Here is a 19,093-nt window from a genome sequence, read left to right as displayed (position 1 = left end):
TCAGAGGGGAAGACACGTTCTGTTCTGTAAGGTACTGAACACTGAGCAAGGCAGGATATAAGAAAAAGGAAGACCATTAATCCAGGTTGCTCTAGCAGCTCTTTCAAGGCAACCTGCTTTTGTGGCTTCTTCATTAATCTCGACTGTTAGAAGACAAAACAAGTTAAAATGTGTGGCATCTTCGATTTCTGCATGTGCTCCCACAAATAGAATTAATTCTTTATTTTAAATTAACTTTCCTTCATGTTCCCCTAACAGTTTCATATTTCTCCTGTGCTCCGTTTGCATCTGGTGTTCTCAGATAACTTAGTAGCCAGGAGTTAAATAATACCTTGAAAAATAAAAGTAGAACAATGAGGCTCAATAGACCAGCAGTAAGTACATAAACACTTGACAAAAATACAAAGATAACCGGGCTCTAGAAGCAGCCCCTTTCTGAACAATTTTGAAGCTTCTGTCTAATTAGGTTCATTTTGTGACAAACAAAAATGGGATTAGATCAGCATTACTCTTATTATAGCAGCCACATGACAGAAACTAGATGATTTTACTTGTAAAGCATTCGATCAATCTTTCGCCCTGTACTGGCCTCTAATTTTCAAAGCTCATGGGGGACTGCATGCCCTTCTCATGAGCATGAATCATCAAGCTCACACACATGTCAACCTGCAGTGAAACTGCCATCTTTATAAATATTTCACAACATTTTTAAATTGCATTCTGCCTGGGAGGGGGAGGAGGAAGAGCATCACCCACTTTTTTTTCCTTTTTTTGTTTGTTTTTCTCTTGGAGGGAAGGGGGAGAAGTGGAATCCTGTGTTTTAGGTAACTGACTTCACCCCTAACAGACTGCAATGTCACATACTGAAAATATGGTCAACAATTATAAGCCCCTAACCCTTCACATGACACGTATTTCATTGAAGAATGGAGCAATGCCAAAAGCTAGAAAACAAATGATCATTCTCATCTGTCAGTGCTGTAGCTGGTTTCAATTAAGACACTTCTCCAAAGCTTATCCCAGGTGTCAGTTAAGCAAAAAGTCTGGCTCCCGATACCCAAAGAGTTTAAAATCACCTTCAAACCGAGCATAGAGGCGTCTTATGTCTCTCTTGCTGATTCCTGAAAAATACCTCTCTACTTTTGTTCTGTTGTACACTGTTATGCCCGGCGGAATCGTGGGGTACGATACCAGACGGTCTATGCCCGCTGCTTTCAGAATGTAGGGAGCATCGTCCTCCAGGGTTTCATGGTGCCCAATCACACTGTAGGTGATTTCGCAGGGGGCACAGAGTTCCACATAGGTTACCCAGTGAATGATGTGATCTCCAAACTGGACATCCAGCCATCGGTGGTTAGGGTCACCCAGGTAGCGCACAAAATCCTCAAACTGCAGCCCTCTGGTCTCCGTGCGATTCCTCCTGTACTTCCGTATGATGCTGGGAGCAATCTCATGGCGGTACCAAGGCTCAAACCGAGGGTTGTGCACAAACTTGTCTTTAAAGGCAGAAATAAGTCTTTCGAATGGATCTCTGACAATAAAAAACTTGAAGTATAAATTCAGTCTAAACAGAGGAAGGAAAAAGATCGAACGATTATGAAAATATAAGAAGCATCTAGCAATGGCTTACCAACTGTATGAAAATTCTGACCTCATAGAGAGCAATACAGAGCTCATGCCACTCACGTAGCACATCAATTCTATCATCGTTAAGACCTGAAATACAAAGTCTGTGTTTTTCACTGTAAGGTTTTGTATACAGCATAAAATGTAAGTAGAGCTTCCCCGTCCTTCACATTCTATTCCAGCAGGAGAAGCTCGGAATTCAAATAAACAGGAAACCAAACCTTCTGCGATGCTGAAAGCCCTGCATGCAGGACATTTTTAATCTTACAAGGGTAAGCTCAAAGTAAAAATCAAATACACGATGCAGAAAAAGCAGCTCAGTGCAGCTAACTGCAACACAGTTGGTTGTTGTTTTTTTATGGCAGTTGGTTAGACAAATCATTTTGCTTCAGTACAAAGTGTTTCAGCCAAATATCAGCTCTCCTGTCTTCACACCCCACCTCTGACTCCAAACCCCTGCCTCCTCCCCAGGAAGCCACCTCTTACCGTTTCTTAATTTCAGAGTCACTAAAGGAGGACAGGCGTGGAAGGCCATTCTTCTCATGATCATGTACAACACTTTCGGGGATCTCATCTATGGAAGAATAGACTCCTAGAAAAATTGAAAAGAGAGCAAGAGAATTTTTTGAGGGGGGAGAAAAAAACAAACAAACCAAGCATGCCTTTGGCTGACCTGCTTCCTCTGTCTTCAGTGTTTATGGTTGCTACACTCTACACTATTCTATAGTGCACTATACTCTATACTATACTAAGCTGTTAAATGACAAAAGATTCTGACTGTAGAGCTGAAAACTGTTAAAATTCCCAAAGCTATGTGACACCAAAATCCAAGACTACAAGGCTTGAAAGCTCTCAGAAAGGTACACTACAAGGATTTCATTAGCAATTATGCTTGAGCCTGTAACTTCCCACTTCAGTGTCCCTGTTGCCTTTTCCTCTGCCCACACATACAAACAGAGGAAGACTGAGAATTAACTCCAGCTAAGAAATCAGCACTTTTTCCCAAGTTTCCACCACCAGCAAAAAATAAATCCCGTGGGCTGCTTTTGGAGCTGTGTCAACACAAAAGCATTTTGCTGTCAGGATCCATAAAGTTCCGTCAGCGACTGCACTATGCTCAAACAAAAATTCCAATCATACAATACTGCATGGACTGAAAAGCAATAAAATTAACAATAAAAGCCTCCAGATACTTTTTTTATTATTATTTTTTTTCCCTAACTGGATATAAACTGACAAGAAAAATAATGCCACTAAATTCTAATGCATTCTTTTTAAGATCCTGATCCTAGAAGTTGTTACAACCTCAAGAAACATCTCATGTGGCCTTCACACAGAGGATCGTTTCAGAGAGACAACACGCAGTGAGAACAGGCTGATGCAGAGCAAGCTGTGTAGATGAAAGCCTCTATGGCATTCTCTGCTCCAATATTCTTACCGCAGGAGTAATGTAGATAATTAAAGCTTCACTAAAAACCTTACAGACAGTCAGAACTGTGGTGAATAACATACACCACTCAGATCTTCAGTTTGATCAATTTTGAGGGGGGGAATACTTTATTAATTTTAGTTTCCTAATTATATTTTTTGGTACTCTAGGGAAATTCCATGTGCACAGATGTAAGATTAGATAACCTCAGAAACAGAACGTTTGTACTCATCCAGAGCTGAGGTGCAACACGAGCAGTATCAGAATCAGTTTCCCCACAGCGTCACAGCTGTGCTTCATCCTGAACCTCCAAATGCCACTTTTAGATACAAAGCATTCCCCTCTAAGTATCGGTTCCATTTGCAGAAGCCACCCAAAGAGAAGGAAGTGAGACCAATGGAAGAGATGGTCTTCGTTAGTATGTACTTGCACATTGGCAGCTCAAAGCAGAAGAGACAAGTATTTATACAGACACAGTTCTCTGTCATTACCCAACACGCCAGAACTTGGAATCTGTAAGTAAGACATCAGTTATCCTCCACAGAACACAGACAAAATAACTCTGCCTGTCCTGAGCAATCTTTGCATGTTGTCTGTTCAATTCAGGTAAGGGAAGGTAGTTCTAGTGCTCTCATGTTGTTTCATACTCAGTATTTTTTTCAAGTCCAGCTTACATCAGCATTTAAGGAACAAGCACATACCTCTGTGCATGCACATCTCTTCTGGGTTTTCAGCTCTGATCCAGAGATCAAAACTGAAACTAAATTTCAAGTCCTTGGAGACATACTCCTTACTACAAAAGTTTAGCTGAGGGACACACTTCCTTTGCCAACTTGCGGTTGTTTCCTTCTTGCTACGTGAACTAGCTCATGGAAGGGCAAGAAAACATAAACAGAAGCATGGAGCTAGCTGCTCTTAGGGTCCTCAGAACAAGAAACATAGGTTTATAGTGTTCAGGTACCTTGATGAGCTGCATTGCCTGCACAACCACTGAAGGGCTCCAACTCACCTGACTATACATAGGAAAGTCACAGCCCTGGTACACACACAAGCAAGACGGTGTCTTAAGTGAAATGAAGGTGCGTTATACTAAATATGATCAAGCTAAGTATGTGTGCACACAGAGGTGCAGTAGGAAACCCTGAGGAAATCAATTATTTGTACTGGCATGCCATGCTACTAGAAGAGTGTGCTAGGGTACAAGTAGACAAGAGTTTGCCTCATAGATTGTTACTCAAACACTAGAGCATTTACTCCCTCTTTTAGCCTTTTAGAACACACACCTTTGTTGATGAAACTCTACGCTGAAGTGCCTCAGTATCTTAACTCCTGTGATGGCTCAGTGGTTACACATACACATGGTTCTGTCACTACAGACCTACAGCAGCTGCTTGGTGTACAGTCATTTCTTCTGGAACTGTGGTACCTTGTAATTTACTCGTTTCAAACCCTTTAAATCAGTGCCACCCCTTCAAAGATAACAAACCTACCTACCACAAGCATATGTGTACTATTAGGATTCAAACAACTTTTGAGCCAAACAATAACAGTACTTATTTTCACAGAAAGAACAGGTTTATTTTCTTTAAAAATAGATCTTTAGAAAGGACTAAAAGCAACTGTGATGAATGAGCAGCTGAAATTGTCAGTGTACTGAAAGGCAGAAAGAATCCATTTTAGTCTTGTCCCAGTTGGCCCAATTCTGCTCTTTCCTCCCCCTCAAAGAAACCCACACACCCACAACTGAGTAGATACCATTTAAAACGATCAAGACTTTTTTCCACTGAGTGTTGCCCACTTTTGGCGTCTGACAAAACAGGATCTTGTGCTTGTCACACACAAATATTCGGTCCAAGACGAATTTGGAAACTGCAGTGTGAGAGAGATTTCTCAATGCAGTGTCTCTGCAGACATTCCGGAGAAGCTCAAGTCTTTCCATATGAACCAGGGGATGGTGTAGCAGATTTCCAGTAAAAGCTTTTCCAGTTGGCTTTATAAAATGGAGAAAGAAAAGAAGTGCAAATGTTTAGTTTTCAGATTGAATTCTAAACGGTAAAAGTCCCCAAACTGTGCATCGTAATGATTCCTATGTTCATGATAAAAAGACTGCTGAACATTTCCTTCCTGCACTGCTGCCTTAGGTCTTGGTGCAACTGAGTCATTACAGGGTAATAGGTAGCAGTAAAGCTTTACATTACAACAATTCGAAGTGCAGTGCAGAACAGCAAGGTCCTATTTCTGTGGATATGACATGGGCTTGACCAAAGACCTCTGTAAAGCTTCACCAGCAAGTAAGCAAACTTGTAAGGGAATGGGACAAGAAGGCAAAACTATTACTCACAACAGAAATCACACTTTAATCTTTAGGGAGGTGGGGCTTAGAGAAGCTGACCCTTTTCTCTGGGAAAAAACAGAGTTTAGGACAGAAGTTCCATGTTTTTTTTCTAGCATCTGCAGCCATCCAGTGTTTCCCCCTATCCATGCTGCAACAAAATTAAGTGGACAAAAATTCACACAATGCAGCATTCCTCTTATCCAAGAACTGATGACCTGTTTAACAGGTCTCACATCTGTGAGGCTAAGGAGAGAGCCACAACTACAACAACATCCCTCTGCCTCACAATTAATGGGGAGAGAGAAAGAATAAGACTGCCTGATACACAGATGATGAGAAAAGTTTAATTTGCTGTTGAAAAATCTTCCTCTTTCCACTAGCTGTGATTTACACAGCTGGATCTGGGAAAAGAAAGAGATAACATTGTCCACAGAAAAACAGATTTTACACTGCTGATGCTTTGTCAATAGAAAAGAAAAAATCTCTTACAGTTTTGGCACAGCACATTATGGTGTCAAACTTTAACTTCATAACTTCCTTATTTTAATGCCATTACCTTTTGCAGCAAGCACAGTGTTAGATGTACTGCAAAGTGAAGTACATTGTTCTTATTTTCATAAAGAACTCTCTGGCTTTCACTCTGGAGGGACTACATTATTACTCAGGTAAATTTAAGAAGCTGAATTTGACCAGACCCAGTGCCTCCAAGTACTGTCATCTGTATCTTTATTCAGACAGTACTTCACATAGTGTCCAAACAACATATAAAAAGGGATGATTTGACATTTTGTCCCAACTATTCACAAGGAAAAAAAAAAATCTCATTCAGCTTTTTCTGTTTGCTACTCTTCAGCAATATTCCCTCCTTAAGATACAGTTTGGATGGCCTGACAGATTGCTTATCTATCCAAACAATTCCTTTACAACCAGGATTAATATTATTGTTCAATGTTTCATGCTTTCACAAAGTCAAGAGGGAATAGTTTTGGATCAAGAAACCTTATTATCCCCTTCCATCCAAGTAAAGGAAGATATTAAGACTTGCTGTGTGGAACTGCCAGACTTCCATTGAACAAAGCCTTTCTCCTAAAAACTGTGAGGATAACTAGGATAACATAAGTTTCCTTTTATTTTTTTTAACATAAGGAAAAAAAAATGCTATGCTTATAGAGACACCCACATCCCATATTGCTTTACAGAAAACCTCCATAAAATTAGGTGACTGATTTAACCAATGGCAAAAAATTGGCCCTAGCCCTCTATGCAAATAGTCTGAAGTTCACATTTGCATGTAGAATTTTCAGTTTCCTTAAGAATTAGCAAGGAATTTCCTAGGAACCACATCTGTTCTGCTTTATTTCTGAACATACAAAATTGTGCATTTGGATCACCTTGTATTGAATACTATTGTGTTCCTGTTTCCCTTTGGACAAATTTTGCAATGTAAAGCACAAAGAGCACAGAACATGAAGAAAAAAATGGAACCTGATAAAAAGAATCAGAACAACAGGGCAAAGAACCAAGAGGAAGGAAAAGAATAGACAAGACACAGGCTTGCCCTCAAGAACTGTGAAGCTGATGCTTATAACAAGACATCCAATACACTACAAGAAACCTGAGTCTGGGCCACTATACAAGAAAGGCCAGCAAAAACTGATTGGCACTACCACTTCTATCTAGTCAGGTAACTACACTCTTCTAGAAGTGGAAATGCATTAATTTGGATAGAGAGAAGTAACAAAGTCACTCTGGAAAGCTGAAAAGAATTCTGTTGGCTCTATGAAAATAAAAGTCTGAATAATGACTACTGTCTAGCAGTTCCTTTAACCACAGGAAACCCTTACATAATCTCTCTTTTCTCCCACTCTTCATTACATGTAAACTCTTATCTCAATGGTACGCACCTGAAATTCTTTAGTCCAATGTTTTTCCTCTGGCACATGTGCCTCCTCCACTTTTGTCACAGCTGTCAGTATTAATGGCTCTTGCTTGGCACCATAGCCTAAAGAAGGAAAAAAGATAAGAGCATTACAGAGGATGGCGGGAAAGCAACAATTTCTGCTTTACAGCTAAAACATTGGAAAAATATTTTCCGCTATAAGTAGGCAAAACGTTAGGATCTGGTTCCAGATGGAGAAGTACTAGAGAAGACACGAAAGACTATAAATATTTTAAAGAACATACTCTATGGGAATTTTGGATGCAATTTTAATGCAGTTTTATCAAAGAAACATGACAATTATGTTTTTTTGAGGGGGCTTTTTGAAACAGTCTGCATACAAAGACACACAGAAACTGTAAATACAAATATCAGGAAAAAATAATAATCTTTGCACAGGTTTTAAGATCATTGGATCTTATGACATTTGAGTTTGCTTTAGTAGAAGAACAACTGGATGCATATGGCAGGAAAATATTTTTATATTTCAATGAACTTCCTGCAGCAAATCTAAATGAAAACTGTAATTTACCAGATGTCTTCCCTCCCACCTCCATATTAGCAGGTAGATTTCACCTACTGTAAACTCTCAGACATTATCAAAACAATAAAAAGAAAGCATTGTTAAGGAGCACCTTTATTTCCTCAGCACACTAAGCAACACCTCTAATAGGCACTACAGAATACAAGATCCCTTTATCTTTTATTACTGGAATGATGGCATTTCCGTAGTGACTTCCACAAGGAGAAAAATAAATTCAGATAATACATTCATTCTTTCTGATTATTTTAAAGCAGAAAATAATTCCAGATCAAATTAAATTATGTAAGGGAAAAGCCTCCTGCATCTTTTGCAATTTGCATGCTATAGGGAAACTGAAAAATAACACAAGGCTGTCAATTGATGTGACGCAGAGATAAAAAAAATAACAATAATGTGAAGTTTTCCCTAACCACAATGGGAAAAGAGAAGGATCTCTCCCTCAAAATTTCTATCCATACTGGACTATATTCCCCTTCATAGAGTTCATTCTTTTATGAATAGTATTCCTTCATTTGCACCCACAATTGTTTATGGTTTTATGCTCAAGAAGACATCTACTGTTTATAGCCCCTTTCTAAGGGAGTACTCCACTGTGCCTATGCCAGATTTAAAAAAAAAAGGACAGAAAAGCAAGTTAAAACTGAAAGCAATGCCACATTCCTAAGTGCCACATCTACACGTCTCCTGAATGGCCACAGGGACACCAACAGCACCACCTCCTTGGGCAGCCTATTCCAATGCATTACTAATCTTTCTGAGAAGAAATTTTTCCTAATATCCAACCTGAACTTCTCCTGGCACATCTCTGTTTGTTTGGTTTTTTTTTTAATTATTATTTTTTTTTTAATTTAGTAAGAGTTCCTCCAGAATTGGCCTTCCTGCTCACTTAGGCTTTCTCCTGGCACATTTGCATTACTTCTCTTCATCAGTTCCAATACAAACACTGCAAACTCCAACACATACATACTCATGGTTTTGTAAGACCGAAGCTCAAAGAATTATGGAGCTCCTGCTCAGAGAACTATCCAAATAGGAAAGAAGATTCAGTATGGATGAAAAAAAATTGTAAAGCAAGACAATAAAAAGCAAATAAACTCTAATTATTTATTATTTTAACTACATTTTAGTTCCCCTGACAACTTCTGGTGGAAATAACCACTCACATAATACTTATGCTCAGAAACGAGAGTTGGCAAAGCATGAAATACTGGAACATTTAACTACCTTACATAAGGCTGGCTCATTTGCAGATATACTAAGGCTCAGAAAAAGTTAAGACTGAGGAAATCTACAGAGTTAGTCTACAGATCCTATCTGTAAGACTTGCTGGGGAAACCTTCACACAAAGGTAAGCTATTTTAAAAGGTACACCTAACATATGTATCTGATATCAAGTGAAACAAATAGCACTAGTGATCTTAGTGCTTTGGAAGTTACATATCTTTTGCATATTTTAGGCAGATGCAGAAGTACAGGTGTCTTAGAACTGTAGGTTGTGCCATAAGTTCTCTGTGGGACACTCTTTTTTTCCTAATGCCAGCTCCTCAGTAGACTTTCTTCAGAAAACTATAACATGCAATGTGGTGTCATCAAATGGCTTAAATTCCCCACCAGCTTAACACCATCTGGGCTACTTATGCTAAGTAAAAGCCTATAAGCTGCTTGTCAGTCAAACAGCACAGCATAAAGCTGAATGCAAGAAGAAGGGCAGAGGTGGCTAGTCTAAGTGCATTGTAAAACAAAACAAGCTTTGCATGAAACCAAGCTATACACAACGCTGCCGCAGTCACAGGAGGTCAGGAACTAGTATTCCAGGAGCTTTATTATGGTTATTTTTAAACAGGTAGCTTTGCTCTGCTATTTTGTACACAGATTCTCCACTTAGGGGACGAAGATACTGACACTGAGTACATCTGAAAAAAGTGGACCCCACAAGACAAAATTTCAAAGCACATTTTCCTCTGTTCCTAACCAGTAGGAAACAAACATAAACAAAGATCAAATATGAAGTTTGTAGACTTCTACCCAAGACAAGCAGGAATTGAATACCAGCACTGACATTTCTATAGATTTGTTCTGTTCTCAGACATCCTGAAAAGGAGTGGCAATGTGCTGAGAAGCGTTTCACACAGGAAGTGCATTTATGTGAGCCACTCTTCCATTTTCTCTTTCCCACCAAACGTTAAACTTGAACTTACCATCTGGATCTTTAAAAGTCAATGTGATAAACTTGCTGGCAACCATGAACATGAATATCACCCAAAAGCATGCAGCTAGAAGCAGCCACTGGTGGTGCATGTTGTCAGACATGAGCCATATAAAGTTGTTGCTTCCTGTTTGAAAGAGGAAAGACAGGCACATGAATGCTTTCTGTTTCAGTTTAGAAAAATACTTTCCATAACCAAACTCTACTTACATATATCACAGAACCTCCAAAGTTGGAAATGACCTCCAAGATCATCCAGTCCAACTACTACCAATACCTCCCACTCAACCATATCCCTCAGTACAACATCTAAATGTTTCCTGAACACTTCCAGGGATGCTGACTCCACCGCCTCCCTGGGCAGCCTGTGCCAGCACCTCACAACTCTTTCAGAGTAGAAATTTTTCCTAATGTCCAGCCTGAACCTCCCTGGCACCATTTGAGGCCATTCCCTCTCGTCCTATCACTAGTTATACAGGAGAGGAGGCTAACCTCCACCTCACCACAATCTCCCTTCAAGTCATTGTAGAGAGAAATAAGTTCTTCCCTGAGCCTCCTCTTCTCCAGACTGAACAATCCCAGTTCCCTCAGCCACTCCTCATAAGACTTGTGCTCCAGACCCCTCACAGCTTTGTTGCCCTTTTCTGAACACACCCCAGGTAAGTGTGTCCAGAAAGTACATTGCATATGCAACATAACAAAAGCAGCTGACACCCCTCTTTCCATTTGCTGGTTGTATTATTATTATTTTGACTGTTTTATCAACTGATATAGCTACTTAGCCAATATAAGTACCAGCTGCTATCAGTGAGGTATTTCTTTCCTCTTCACCCCATCTTGTTCTGACGGCTCAGACAGAGAGTCACAGATTGGTTTGGGTTGGAAGGGGCCTCAATGCCCATCCAGTTCCAAACCCCTGCTGTGATGAGGGCTGCCACTCATAAGATCAGGCAGCCCAGAGACAAAGCAGCAAACCACCAAGTGTTTTTGAGGGTAGCTCTTTTCCACCGTTTAAACTCACGAGGCAGCTGATCACAGCTCAAGAAGGTAGAATGAGGAAAGCTTCCCCACCCAGGATAGCCAGTCAGCAGAACAATGTTAACAGTATTCATAGCTATCCTGTGTCAACTCAGGACATGTAACACACTCCTCTCCTGCCCATCCTACAAGAACTGCAGGCCAGATGCTACTGAGCCAGAATAGCTCAACCCAAAGCTGTGTTAGAAGGCAGTAATGTTTCTTTTCATTTTGTCACTTTTGTTGCCAGTAAAGTATCAAATGGAAAGTTTTTATTTCCATGATGCTAAGCATTACTCCCTCAGTCAGCAGGAGGGGTTTCCACGCAGCAGTAAGTGAACTCTTCCTTTTGAGGATATCAATAAGGCAACTTCAGAACAATTTACCGAATAGGATTTACGTCAAATACTTCATACAGTGAGATTCTCACTGTATGTCTTGTGAGATCTGTACATGTACAAGATAAAAAAGAGAAGGGGGGCAGGGAGGAATCACATCAGACCAAACTCAGCCCTGAAGGGACCACACAGAACTTCAATGACAAGCACATCTGTATGGTGTGTGATCACGTTTCTGTCAGAGAGTAGGGGCCCTTGTTACCAGCTGATAAAATCACATTAGTTAATGCTTCTGAACAAATTTTTTTTGTTGTCGTTGCATAGCAGTATTTTGCCTTTTTATTCCCATAAAACTTAACAACAGAAGTTTTTGACAGCCTTCCAACACATCCACCAGCCACACCCTTACTCCTGCTACAGGTGCTCAGTGCTTTTCAAATTACCTTTTGCCTTCCAGCAATGCAAATGCTTCCAAGAAGAGTTCTCCCTGGAGCTGACAGAAGTGAAACATCTCCAGGGTACACCTGTGCAGGCAAGGCAAGCAGCTCAAAAGAGATCTGGGAGTCTCTCCATATCATTACACTAAAGCTAGATTCACCCAAACCATTGCCTCCCAAAGGTGAACATTTTAAAGTATATTACAACATCAGCTGTCTTCTGTTCACTCACCACGCTTGCTCTTAAGATATGCTGGCTCTTCAAAGGCATGACGAATGGGCTGGGACAGATCCTCCCATCTAACCCATTACACCTGCTCTACCTAAAGCCAGCAGAAACAGATCTCTGACATTCAGAGTACCCCTGCCATGCCAACCACTTTCATAATGATGATGGATACGTGTCATTCAGTTAGGAATGTGGATCTGTATCGCCTTCAGTAATTTGTGTACTGTAGTTCTTAGAAGTTGCGTTGAACATCATGGGAAAAACAGTTCCATTGTGCTATGGCTCAGAAAACAACAGCAGTCAGCACCCTCAGGGCTTACAGCCAGATCCTCTGCTCCACAGGTAGGCCAGAAATGGGACAGGATCATAGCCACATCCATAACTACCACCATTATTACCCCTCAATATCCTGAAGCTGAGAAGAAAATACCAAGCCATCTATGCACAAGGCAAATCTACAACCATGTTCTCTGATGGAATTGTGTTGCCAGAGGATTTATCATAATGTAACTATAACGGCTGACAAGATTACTCACTTCCAGCATCTAAATGAAACCACATCTTAGCCTGAAGAAGCAGAACTACTCAAAATGATACGCAGAAGTAAATCATTATTCTTGCTTAAACAAGATGACCACTGGCATTTTTAAAAGAAGGCATTGAAGTTGTTTCCCTTTTTCTAGTTTTTTTTCTTTCTTAATAAAGACATTTTTATCATTTTCACATACATACATAATCACACTTCCTGGTCTATCTCCAGGAATAGCATGAGAGACAAAAAAAACCCCAACAAATCAAACCAAAACAACCAAACAAAAAAAACAAACACCCACCAACCTACTCACCACATATCCCCTGTTCTACCATCTCTAGCCATCTGCCCTGAATCCAAATTGGCACACAGCCCTCAGAGCAGACAGGTGCCAGTTATCCCAAAGCACATACAGAGATACAATGGGAAACACAACCATGAACCAAAGAACAGGGCTCAATAAGTGGAAGGCTTGGCCTGCCTGTGAGTAATGTCCTAGTTGAGAAAAAAAAACACTAGGACTTTGGGGAAAATTACTGTTCTTCATGTGAGTGACAGAACAGAGTGCAGAATGAGAGAATCATGGCCTCATTAAGGTTGGAAAGGACTTCATCTAGTCCAACCATCAACCCAACAGCACCATGTCCACTAAGCCACATCCCTCAGTACCACACCTATTTAAAAATTTATCCTGAAGAGGAAGTTGTCTTATTCTCTTGTTATGCTACTTAAACCATTCCCTCCTGCTCTCAAAAAGGGGGACTTCCATCTACTTCAGAAGAGTTTTTCACATATGAGTATAAATGACAATAATTGAAGCAAGCTGGGCCATGGTAGCCATAGAGCTGGCAGACATGACCCATCAATGCTGAGAGCTGGCAACCATCCCCAGAAAGCAAAGACATGCCTTGTGAATGAATGGGGCTGTGCAGAACATGATGGCAGGGAACTTGAAGGTTTAAGCAGTGTTAAAACACAAAGCATAGGCCCCTGCTTGGCAGCTTATGGTGCCTGGGCTGGGGCTCCTTGGCAGGACAGTGCATAGTGACTGACAGCAGCACATTATGATCCTCCAACTATGAGCCTGCTTGCCTATCAGCACCTGACTAATGTTGGAATTTGAAGCACACGACAAAGAAGAAACAGCACTGAGGTGAGATGTCCAACTCATTTTCATCAAGGCCTCCCTTTTCTTCAGATAAAGTTAAGAGATCTGGACAACTTCTCATCCAGAAAAAAAAAAGAAAGAAAAAAAAAGAAAAAAAAAGAAAATCTTTCACAGGCCCATTTGTTGGAATTGAGTGGTGCTGCTAAATGTCATAAAACATGTTACAACAGGTATTTTTGAAAGCTGATTCTTTCTGAAGCACCTTGATAGCCTGTCTCTGCTCTCACACGGCACTGCAGGTTTAGCTCACCTGTCAGCAGGAAGGCAGAGAGATAACAAGCAGCAGCAACCCAGCAACAGCCGCATAACCCTCCCGGGTCACATGCACGATTGGTGTGAAGGGGCTCCGCAGATGGCAACCTGCCCAGAGAAGCACCGTGCTTGCAGGGCACTCAGTTCAGCACTGCGAATCAGCCTCCCAGACAGACGCTGGGGCCAGACAAGGCCGTGCATGCTCTTTGCAGGTATTATCCGAACATCAGGGCTTCCTCACCTGGACGGATGCTGGGGTGCTCACTGCCCCAAGGGAGAGATAAGAGCATGGGGAGCCCGCACCAGGAACACAGCTGCGGTGCGACAGCCGCGGGCTGCGTCAAGTCACAACCCAAAAGGTGGACTCCGGGTGAAGGCAAGAGATGGAGCTTAGCAGCAAACTTTCGCAGCCAAGGAGAAAAGCTTCCCCGCCAGATCCACGAGCAAGGATTCTCTGTCCGCGCAGGACTCTGCCCCACCGCACCCGGGACCGGGCCTCGGCCGCAGAAAGTAACCTCCTGCGGTTACCCTCCTTCCCACCGCGGCTCCCGGCCTGCTCCAGCCGCCGGGCCTCCAGCCGAAGCAGCAGCACCCCCCATCCCTCGGCTCGGAAAGCGTGAGGCGGAAGCAGCGGCGCCGACTTACCGGCCCTCGGGCGCCGCTCTTCGTAGCCTCGGGGCGCCGCTCCGGCCCGGCCCCGCCTCACGCGGCGGCCCGGCGAGGCGGCCCCGGCTGCCGCATCCCCCCGCCCGGCTGCGGGCGGCGGCGGCGGCGGCGCCTCCCTGCTCAGCCCCGCTTGCCGCCGCCGCCGCCCAGCCCTGCTGCCGCCGCCTCCATTTCCTCCCGCCGCGGGCAGGCCCCGGCTTCGGCCGCGCCCCCAGCCCCGCCGCGGGGAAGGGGAGGAAGGTGGAGGCCGCCGTGAGGACGGATTGCTCTGCTCCGAGCAGACGCAGCGTCTCTCCCGGCCGCCGGAGCGGAGGCAGGAGGGAGGGACGGATGCTCGCCTCGCCCCGCCCTGCCCCGCCTCACCTCGCTTCGGCGGGAATGGGGCGCCCCGGGCTCAGGGAGACCCTTGCTCGGCGGGGCGCGTGTGCAAGGACGGGCGTGTACTGACAGATCTATTCCTCCGAAACTGTCTTGGATAGTGCCCGAATGCTGCTCTGAGATGATGGGTCCCAAGCCCTGCAGAAGTGAAGCTCCTGCTGTGGAAGCGCCTGTAGGAAGGCGTGACACTGGGGCAAAGTCCCGTCGTCCCCCCTCCCCCCCTCCCATTTTAAATCTGAATGCTGAAGGAACATGCTGAAAGCGTGAAATCACATGATAGAACGCAAAGGACAGACTTTATTGCCTAGCCCTGAAAGGTGTGCTCCAGCTGCTTGACCCAGCACAATATCATTGCGTCCTCTGTGTCTGGTCATGGGAATCATAGAATCATGACAGCTGGAAAAGAACTCAAGGATCATCTAGTAGAACCATCAACCCATCACCCTCATGCCCACTCGGTATGTCCCTCAGTGCCACATCCACACGGTTCTTCAACACCTCCAGGGACGGTGACTCCACCACCTCCTTGGGCAGCCTGCGCCACTGCCTCACTGCTCTTTCTCATTAGGAATTGTTCCTAATATCCAGCCTGAGCCTCCCCTGGTTCAGCTTGTGCATATCAGCTCTTGTCCTATCACAATTAGCTGGGAGAAGAGGCCCAAACATGTTCTGTCCTTAGGAAGACCCACACAAAAGTCATACACTTGAGCTCAGCAGCAGGGGAGGTGGGAGTCCCAATGTCCCAAAATCCACACAAGGAAGAAAACATGTCTGAGAAATGTAAGTGGATTTTCAAGCTATGAGGAGGGATCCCTGAATCCTCAGTCTGAGGTCCACAGTGCTCAAGACTGGCTCCCTCTGCAGTAGTTCATGCTACATACCACTTCACCCCATTTATCCTAAGAAATCTTGTGGGGTAAATATATGAAAATTACTTTTTTATTTGTTTGTTTGTTTGTGAAATACCGACATAACACCTGTCCCCTTGAAACTGATTTACAGTAAAGATTTTTTTTCTTCCCTTGAATCCTATGCAGTCTATGAGGAGACAGGGGAGCTTGCCAACAGCTCAAGATCAGGGCCAGCATCTCAAGAGTGGACAAATTCAGGAGAGCCGGAGTTGCAGTGGATATTTCTGACTGTGTTCAGCTATCAATTAGTAAAAACAAAAAGAAACAAAAAAAATCCAGTGACTGTAGAGTTTAAAATGCTTTCACAGATTAAAAAAGAAAATTAAACAACAAAAACAGTACTATACTGGATGAAAGCCCAGGGAAGCCTAGGAAAGCTCCTCTTATGGATGCTTTGGCAGCCACCTGGGCAGGTCAGGCCAACACAAATGCACTAACAGCAGTGCCTTGGGATGAAGCCTTAGAATGGGTTGGGCTGGAAGGGATCGCAAGGATCACCTAGTTCCATCCACTCAGCTACAGGCAGTGTTGCCAACCCTATCCAACCTGGCCTTGAAGATCTCCAGGGATGGAGCATCAACAGCATCTCTGTGGTGGTGTTCTCATCCCTCTCTTCTGCCTGTGAAATAGAAATGGTGATAGTTACCTTGCTGGAAAGGCTCATCTGAAGCCAGTGTTTTCACCAGCTTGAGATTTGCATAGGCTGGCATCTTTGGAAGTTGTTTCTTTCTTCAGGCTTGAGGGTGCTGACTACAGTGCAGCCATGCACAGATTATTAATAAGCAGTCTCCAGCTGTGGAACCAATTTCTGACAGATTATCAGGCTCAACCAAGCATTTTAACCTTTCAAGTATGTTGTTACTGACATGTATAATAATTAATCCTGTATAAAATGAACTTTTTTTTTCCAAACTGAGCACAGTTAATAAGCTTTGTTTTCAGTAATTGGCCCCAAAAATGTCTGGTGGAGTTAAAGAATGTGTTACATAGGCAACTGTAAAGTTGGATTATGAAATGGCTAGCTAAGGCTGACAGTGTTCTTGCTACTAGGAATGTTAAACTGCAGTGGGGTTTAGAGCTTTAAATTGGCAGCAAAATCAATGGTTATGTCTGTTGGTTTATAGAAACAGAGAATCATAGAATTGTTTGAGTTGGAAGGGACTTTTAAAGGTTGTCCAGTCCAATTCCCCTGCAATGAACAGAGACAGCCACAGCTAGATCAGGTTGCACAAGGCCCTGTCCAGCCTGATCTTGAATGCCTCCGGGGATGGGGCATCCACCAGTTCTCTGGGCAACTTGTGCCAGTGCCTCATCACCCTCACTGCAAGAAACTTTTTCCTTACATCCAATCTAGATCTCTTCACTTTTAGTTTGAAAGTATTTCCCCCTTGTCCCATCACATCAGACCCTACTAAAGAGTCTGACCCTTCCTTCATATAGCCCTCTTTTAGATACCGCAGACACTGCTGAACTTGAATTCACCCACATTTTCCTTGACTCCCCAGGCTGAAGCTATTCAGCAAAAGCATAGGCTTGTGCATACTTGCTTCTGCATTATTTCAGCTTTTAACCCAATGCCAATTACTTGGATTAGTCTTGGTAGCTGTTACAGTTATGCTTTGCTTCCATAAAAGTTCACTTTAAGACAGGTCCCACACTGAATGCATAGGAAGCACAGATCTTATGAAATCAGCAGGAATAGATGGCTTTCGTAGTGCAGTGTCATTACTGGAGAGGTTACTACTCTGCCTCAGGGCTGTGTTTCCAAGGCATGGCTGGCCACACTTTGTAACTGGTCTGCTGTGGTAACTCTGGTGTGTAATATATTTATTAGGGTATGACCTCCATCATGACTTTCCCTCTCTTTCTTGAAATTTAGCAAGCTATTTTAAATGTGGATCTCACTGGAGAAAGATAGAAAAGATAGAATACCATGTGGCCTCCGCAGCCACAAAAAAAATCAGACTGAAGAAGGCAGCAGCCTTAACAGGAGTGTACAGACTCATACAGGTACAGGATTCACTGGTATGATCTAAACAGTAATTCATATGGAGTGCCACAAGTAAAATAAGGCAGCAAAATGTTATATATTAATTGATTTTTTTTCTCCTGGCCAAGCTCACAGCCAGGTGCCTTACCTTGGTGCCAGCAGTGGAGTGGCATGGCCATGAGGATAGCACATAGTGTCTAAATCTTGTGTTACCACAGCAAGTGGTTTTCTGAGTGATCGGGGGTACTGTTTTCGAGCACAGATCCTACTAACATTACTCTGTTCTCAGTGCCTATACAATTCCTTTATAAATCTTCTGCATAGCCCACATCAGCTGTATTAAACACTGTTCTTGCAGTGTAATAGACATTACTGAATTATAATCTTTTCTTTTTTTTTACTTCGGAGCCTAAATTTTACTCTTGTTCAGCTTATTGTAGGGCAGCAGATCCCATGTTCATCCTAAGGCCTCTCTCACAAGAATCTTGCAGAACCACAACTATTTCTTTTTTCAGCCTAAGGGACACCCCGGCCCTGCATTTCAAAGCATCAAACCATTTAGGCACGTTTCCCCAGCAACACTATTTATTTTAAGTTGCATCCCCAGAAAAGTAGGAGGCTGCCATCTATCCACCCACTTACAATTCCCTCCAGACATTCTGTCCTTTTATTTCTGACACCACTGAACTAGTAGGTTGAATTCCCACTTTCCAAAAAGTGCTAGAGCTGCAGTTGGACTTGATGTTTTTGAAGGTCTTATCCAATCTGAGGAATTCTATCATTCTGTGTGCTTTGTTGCAGTGTCTTTTTTTTTAACTTATTTACATTTCCTTAAGCACTACCTTCATTAAGGAGATGATGTCACAGAAGAGAGATTTGTTGATCCAAGCAATGTAAAGAGGGAGATTAGTTTCTTCTCCAGCAGCACCACCAACAGCAGCACACATGCTTTGTTCTGTTGGGCAACTCGTGGCAGTAAACTGTGCCTGGAGCTGTTGTCCATCTATGTTCCTATTACAGAAGGGAGTGGGTCACATCAATTTCTGCTGTTCACTCAATAATGTGGCTGAGTTTACAACAGGGAACAATTATTTGG

General features: G+C 42.9%; 1 protein-coding gene across 2 annotated transcripts; it reads right to left on the bottom strand.

Annotated features, from left to right (window-relative positions):
• Positions 1 to 989: 989 nt before the first annotated feature.
• Positions 990 to 14,791, bottom strand: CHST10 (carbohydrate sulfotransferase 10). 2 transcript variants are annotated; one of them, XM_065741148.1, is made up of 6 exons: positions 14,698 to 14,791; positions 10,072 to 10,206; positions 7,295 to 7,392; positions 4,811 to 5,045; positions 2,113 to 2,218; positions 990 to 1,564 (listed from the first exon to the last, which is right to left on the bottom strand). In XM_065741148.1, exons 2-6 carry the CDS (start codon positions 10,181 to 10,183, stop codon positions 1,027 to 1,029), a joined length of 1,089 nt encoding a protein of 362 aa, XP_065597220.1. In that variant the 5' UTR covers positions 10,184 to 10,206; positions 14,698 to 14,791; the 3' UTR covers positions 990 to 1,026. The 2 variants fall into 2 exon arrangements, with proteins under 2 accessions (XP_065597220.1, XP_065597219.1); XM_065741147.1 differs by having other exon boundaries at positions 990 to 1,531; positions 14,698 to 14,778.
• Between the last annotated feature and the right edge of the window lie 4,302 nt (positions 14,792 to 19,093).

The sequence above is a fragment of the Cyrtonyx montezumae genome, unplaced genomic scaffold (assembly GCF_038088225.1).
Source record: "Cyrtonyx montezumae isolate F1298 unplaced genomic scaffold, pur_monq_1.0 scaffold_3, whole genome shotgun sequence".
Taxonomy (NCBI): domain Eukaryota; kingdom Metazoa; phylum Chordata; class Aves; order Galliformes; family Odontophoridae; genus Cyrtonyx; species Cyrtonyx montezumae.
The sequence above is the reverse complement of the archived record's forward strand: the minus strand, read 5'-3'. Positions and strand labels throughout refer to the sequence as shown.